Raw genomic sequence first — 6,000 nt, 5'->3', positions numbered from 1 at the left:
AGAGCGTATATAGAAGATACACATTGAACAAAAGTTTCAAGATAAATCAAAAAATCCTTGGTAGATTAGGTAGAAAGCTACACCAAAATTACTTTGATTTTTAAAGGTTAAAGTGAAATAATAAAAAGTTAGCAAATGCCAGAACTATTTGCCTGTGCAGCTTTGAATTTAATCCCCAAGTACATATGAATTTTGATTTTTAAATTTTTCTTATCTTCAAACATGTTTATATCTCTCTATTTTCCTCACAGGACACTGCTTCAGTCAGTGCTTGAGGTAGATTTGCTTTAATGATAGTTGGAGCTGTGTAGGAAGGACCTCTAGTGTTTCCATAATCTGGGCTTCAGTTATTGCAGAAGGTGATGTTTACTTAATAAAGAATATGAAAAGAAAACCGATGTTGTTAGTGTTGGGTATGTTGCACTTGAATGCTGCTTTTGCTAAGTAGTTGCAAATTTAGATGTAATGCTGATTTTTACTATCTTAATGGTAAATAAGGTGTTTACATTTCATTTAAAACTAGTCACTGTTTGTTATTTTGTGGGGCCTAACTATGGCCTGATTAGCAGAAATGTGTGGAATTGCTTTTGCATCTGAAGTCAGTGGAAGCTGTGTTACGAATATGTAATTTTTTATATGCTGATTGTGTACACTGGAAAAATTGAGTTTTACAAATTGGCACCCAAAATTAGTGGGCAGTTTTGACCTCTTGTGTATTAACTTAATCCACCAGAAAAAAATCGGGATTCATACTATCTTGTTTAGTGTGTTTCACTTTCCCAGCACTTCAAGTATGGGAGCTATAAAGAAATCCTTGAAGAAATTAGGCTGTGTATTAAAACAAAGCATAAAGCTGTATATTAAACCATGAGAAATGTATTGAATTCTTGCTGAAATAGGAAGCATCATCTATTTGTGTGTAGAATAACAAAAACAGTTGTGGAGGAGTGAGGAAAAAGTGAGCAATCCCATAATTTTCCTGAAAATACAGGGAAGGACTGAATTAAGGATGTCCTTAGCTTTTGATGTTTTGGTAATGAAATGCTTGTAACTTTAATGTTGATCTTAAAGTATATCTCTTCATGTAGCTTCTTAGCTTTTAAAGCAAACTACGGATTGAAGTTTCATATACAGTATTCACTTGATAATCTGTGGTTTGTGGGTGGAATTAGACTCTTGTTCCATGCAGTCCTTATTACTTGAGCTATGGCAGTAATACACAGCAGTAGTAGATTGCTATAGGTTGCTATTCCCTGTATACCAGCATTAGATTCTTTGCTGGTAAGTTTTGAAAGCTTAATGACAAGAATGTTGTCACTTGAAATGTGCTTAAGTTAACATGGACTACTCTGCCTGTGATATTTCTGCCATTCAAAAGTATTGCTCCCTTAGTGGTGTGTTTTTTGTTTGTTTTTTTTTTTTATTTTGGCTTGACACAATCCTTGGTTTTCTCACTCTAGTAACAGGCTTCTTGGCTACCAAGTTGTGACTTCTCCTTCAAGATTGTGGTTTTCCTCTTGCACTGACTTCATGTCAAGTTTTTTTTTTCCTCCTCCTTCACTTGCCTGCCAAAACCTATTTTCTCTGTGACCCATTCATTTGAGCTCTCTAGTGCTCTGCATTCAAATTGGTTAGTAGCTTCCTTGGTTCAGGAGGAGGACTCTGAGATTGTAGACACACCATGAAGCAGTCCAAATCCAAAGTTGTTCAGACTGTGAAGCTTAGGGAGCACAGGTGGATTTTTGGGAGGTAATCTGTGGAAAAATTTTAGACTCCCTTGAGTACATACAAACTGTCTTTTACAGTGTTGCTTTATAAGTGGACCAAACCTTTTGTTTGTTTGTTTTTGTTTGGGGAGTTGAAATAACAAAACCACCAATCCTTACAAAGAAGTTACTCTCTCACTTAATCTCAATCCCCTGCTCCTCCAAATCATAGTCTAACTAGTCTAAAATGAGCAACATGTATCCCTTGGTGCTTCGAGGAAAAAGAAAAAAGCAACTCTATTTTGCCTTCCCTGAGGAGGTGAGATGAGGTTAACCTCGACCCTACCTGTTTGGCAGAAATTATAAAATTGAGAAGAGAATATTATGGTGAGGAGTGGCAGACAGCCTTTCTAGGTTGTCCTTTAGGCTGCTTCTTTAATCATCTATTAAATGAGATAGAGACAAGACTGATCTCACCCTTTTCCTGTCCTGTGTAAATGGAAGAGATTTGGGATATCCAACTTTTTTTGCAGCCTGGGTATATGGATCTGTGGGTAAAAAAAAAAAGTAAGCTGTATATTCCAGAACACACACACACCCCCACCCCCCAAACACTCAAATTTTTTCTAGTAATTGTGTGTTGTGATCCTGCCTTGAGGCAGGTTATTTGAACAGTCAGTGCATAAGCTACTTTCATTGTTGCAAGTCAAGCTCATTAACTTGGGGAGGGTCAGGGGGAACAAAGGAGTCTTAAGTTACTGTGTACGTAACTAGGATGGGTTCTTATTTGACCTAAAGTCTGTCTTGATGCAGCAGCACAAGCCAGCGAGGAGACTGTCACATTTCGTCGTGAACGCAGCACATTTAGGCGTCAGGCAGTACGACGCCGGCACAATGCAGGGAGTAACCCTACCCCTCCTACATTGCTCATCGGATCACCCCTCAGGTAGGGTATCTAAATGTTCCACCATATGTAGCATGCATGCAGCAGACCACTTCTCCCCACACCCACCAGTGTTGCCAGAAAAGCACTTTTTACTTCCTTCCCCACCATAACCTCCTTGAGCTGTCACTGCATGTCACTGTGGGCTTGTTGAATTGTGCATGTATATGTGGCACTATTTTCAAAATGATCAGGGTAGCCAGTCTCTAACATGTTATAGCTGATTTCAGATTGGTAACAAAATGAACTAATGCTAACAAACTTAAACTCAATGTTTTTTATCAAAAACTTCAGAAACTTTTACTTTCAAGCAAGGAGAAAAACCCAAGAAAATATTATTCACCACACCTCATTTTGGTTTTCTTTCCTTTAAGAAAGAAAGCATTAGGGACTAGTACTGTAATCACTTTTCATATCTGTAGATAGTGAGAGATAAGCATAATAACAAAATGGCAGAACATTGTAAAGAGCTAAATCATACGTGCAAAGGTTCTAAATCTGAAATACAGGTAAATGATTGTATGAACATCCTGCAGCTTTTTACAGCAAAAGAGAAATAATGAAGTAATAGCAATGCCTTTGTTAGAGAATGCACGGTATTGCTCAGTATTAAATCTAGTTGTGTGGCACTTTGCATGCCTTGGAGATGTTTAAAATGTACTATATACATGTATTCCAGGAGTCCCCAACCTTCACTGGCCCATTTGTTAACAATACTAAGCCTAGTGATATGTTACATACAGCAACTCTGTTTGGTGTGTCAGCTTGAACAGTAGAAGCAGCAACCACAATAAGTTTTTAAACTTGCTTTTTAAATCTTTCAATCCCGTGGTTGTCTACGGTGTTGGAGAATCTGGCAAGCAGGACATTGCCTGTAGAGGAAGGAACGCTCCCCCATACGTATCAAAGTAGTTCTTCCTCCAGTTATATGATAAATATGCAGGAATAATTGTATATGTTGTATATTCTTAATGATCTTCCTTCATATGCTAAGCTATCTTTTAATAATAGGAGCAGTCTGCTTTTGTGTTTCAGGAATACTTGTGTAACTTTTTTACCTGGAAAAAGCTATAGAAACTGAGCAAATAAAAAAAAAATACTTCACAATAGAGGAAGGGGGAGGAATTGTGCCATCTTTGTGGCACCACTGAAATAATCAAGGACTAATTTTTTACATCTTCCTCAGGCAGGAGGATTGCAAGAATGGTACCTAAAATCTAACAAATGAAGGACTGAAACTAGTTAGATGTGTTTTTACTGGCTAGTGCAGCATCTTTTCAGATAATTTTTTGTTATTCTGGTCTTGCTGAATGTAGCTTGTTCAACTTCAAGTTAGTGATTTACTTCATAGTGAGGGTTGCTAAAACTTTGCATTCTTCTAGATCACTTTTGCTCTACTCTCCATTGCATTCACTTGCTTCTGATTTTTTTTTTGTTTTCTCCTTTTGTTTTTTAACAGGAGGGTAGTATAGTTTTGTGTATAGGTTCATAAGAGGCTGTGCAGACTAATCAGAGCTCCTTAACTGTGCAGTAGCCTGAAAACAGTTAAATTTTCTTTTTCTTAGAGAGGTAGAAAGTAGGGCAAATAAAGGACTCTGTTTTAAACTGAGGCTGACAGCTGCCTCATTTTCACATGCTGGTGCAGTGATTAAGGTTCCGGACTTCAGTGAGAGATCATGAGAAAACTGAAGTTGATGGAAGTAACTTTTTAATCAGACAAGATGTTCAAGGTTGAAAAAGCGGAACAAATATTCTAGCCTTGTATTTCCTCTATGCATCTTCCAGTTATCTAAATTTGTTCCTTTCTAAATAATAATAAAAAAACCCTCTGTACTTTCTCTGACATAAGGACATACATTATCAAGAATACTTGTATCATAAACATATGTTCAGAATTGAATACTTAGTGATGTTACTTTTCTCAAAGCGTTGTTTGTGATGCTAAATGACTGTCCCTTGCAGTGGAGTTAAATAGCCTTAGTCCAACCAAATGCCAAAGTGCTTTCAGATTTGTTTGACATACATTCCACAGTTGGTAGTTCAAATGGAATTTATCTGAAAAATTGTGTTTATTACTGTTCTGATTTCTAGATGAATAGTCTGAAAAAAACTTTCCTTTATATGGGTAGCTTAATTTTAGTGTAAATTCTATGTGTTGCTGGAAGAAGAAACCCTTAAGAAAGATTTAAAAAAAAAAAAAAAGAAAAGTTGTGCATAAGGAAGAAATGTGAAGAAATACAGAGGTGTTTTTTTTTAGCCAGTTACCACCAAGATCCTTTCAAAATATCACTGCAACTGTACTGGTGTTATTTGTATATGCTAGTGGTGAGCTGCCTTGGTCTAGTTCCTGATATTGCTAATTTATATGACTTCAGATGTTAAACTTCTAACAATATTAGAGTTACTAATCTTTAGTTGCCTTGATGTTACTTTTTTCTTATTCTTGCCAGCAAAACTTTAATCTCCTCATCTTCTAACTCTGGCATAAAATTGGATGTTGTGGGGATGTTCCCTTAGAACTGTTGAGTTCAACCTGATTTTTTTTTTTTAATTTGTTATCCATTATTGCAATTACTTTTCACTTCCTCTGTGGAATGTTTAGTAAAAGAGACAATGGCTTTGTATATGTGTGTGTTTGGCAATGGTAGACACTTAAGTAAAACCTGGTCTTAGTAAATTCTGCTGGTTTGATGCTAAATTAGACACAAGAGTACTTTACCTGGTAACTTAAAAACAAAAACCAAACCCCACCACAAAACAACCACCCACCCCTGCTTTTGTCCTGCCTAAATGCCAACAGTGTTTTGGGCACTTTAAACATAAGTATGCATTGGCGTCCTATGTAGTCAATGGTGTATGCATGTGTGTCTGATACAAGAACATAATTGACTGAAGCAGAGTTTTATTTTTATAATTATTGATTAGGCAGAGAATAAATGTATCTTTTGCATATCTGCAATCTGTTAATGTCAATGTTTTGGGTTTTTTTATTGGACAGTTATGGATAACCACTGAAAGGGCAACTTTGTATATACTGTTTGATTCGTAGCTACTATTTAAGGGAAAGTAGTATTGCTTAGCATTGTTTTGCTGTTGCTGATAATACTTAAGGGAGACAATGAAGGCTGGCACATCTGTGAGCTTCCTTAGAGCTTTTGTTGCTATGTAGCTCGCTGAAAGCCTTGTGTACAGCAGCAAAACACCGAGTTTAAAGTTCAGATTAAAATATGTTAGAATACAATAAATAATGAGTTGCCATTTTTTACCTCATGAGCTGTGTGCATGTCTGCTTTATTTTGCATGAGCTTTTCTTAACACCTGTTCTACTTATATCCATATTTTGTTTTCCAG

At 36.5% G+C, this 6,000-nt stretch overlaps 1 protein-coding gene across 2 annotated transcripts in view; it reads left to right on the top strand.

The window, feature by feature from the left end:
- PCNX (pecanex homolog (Drosophila)) overlaps positions 1-6,000 on the top strand; it is a 79,512-nt gene that overhangs the window by 22,809 nt on the left and 50,703 nt on the right. For both annotated transcript variants that reach the window (XM_009572868.1, XM_009572869.1), the window contains exon 6: positions 2,520-2,652. In XM_009572868.1, coding sequence (XP_009571163.1) covers positions 2,520-2,652 — 133 coding nt within the window. The remainder of the gene's footprint in view (positions 1-2,519; positions 2,653-6,000) is intronic.

Source organism: Fulmarus glacialis, unplaced genomic scaffold, assembly GCF_000690835.1.
Source record: "Fulmarus glacialis isolate BGI_N327 unplaced genomic scaffold, ASM69083v1 scaffold8332, whole genome shotgun sequence".
Taxonomy (NCBI): domain Eukaryota; kingdom Metazoa; phylum Chordata; class Aves; order Procellariiformes; family Procellariidae; genus Fulmarus; species Fulmarus glacialis.
This window is presented reverse-complemented; position numbering and strand designations above follow the sequence as displayed.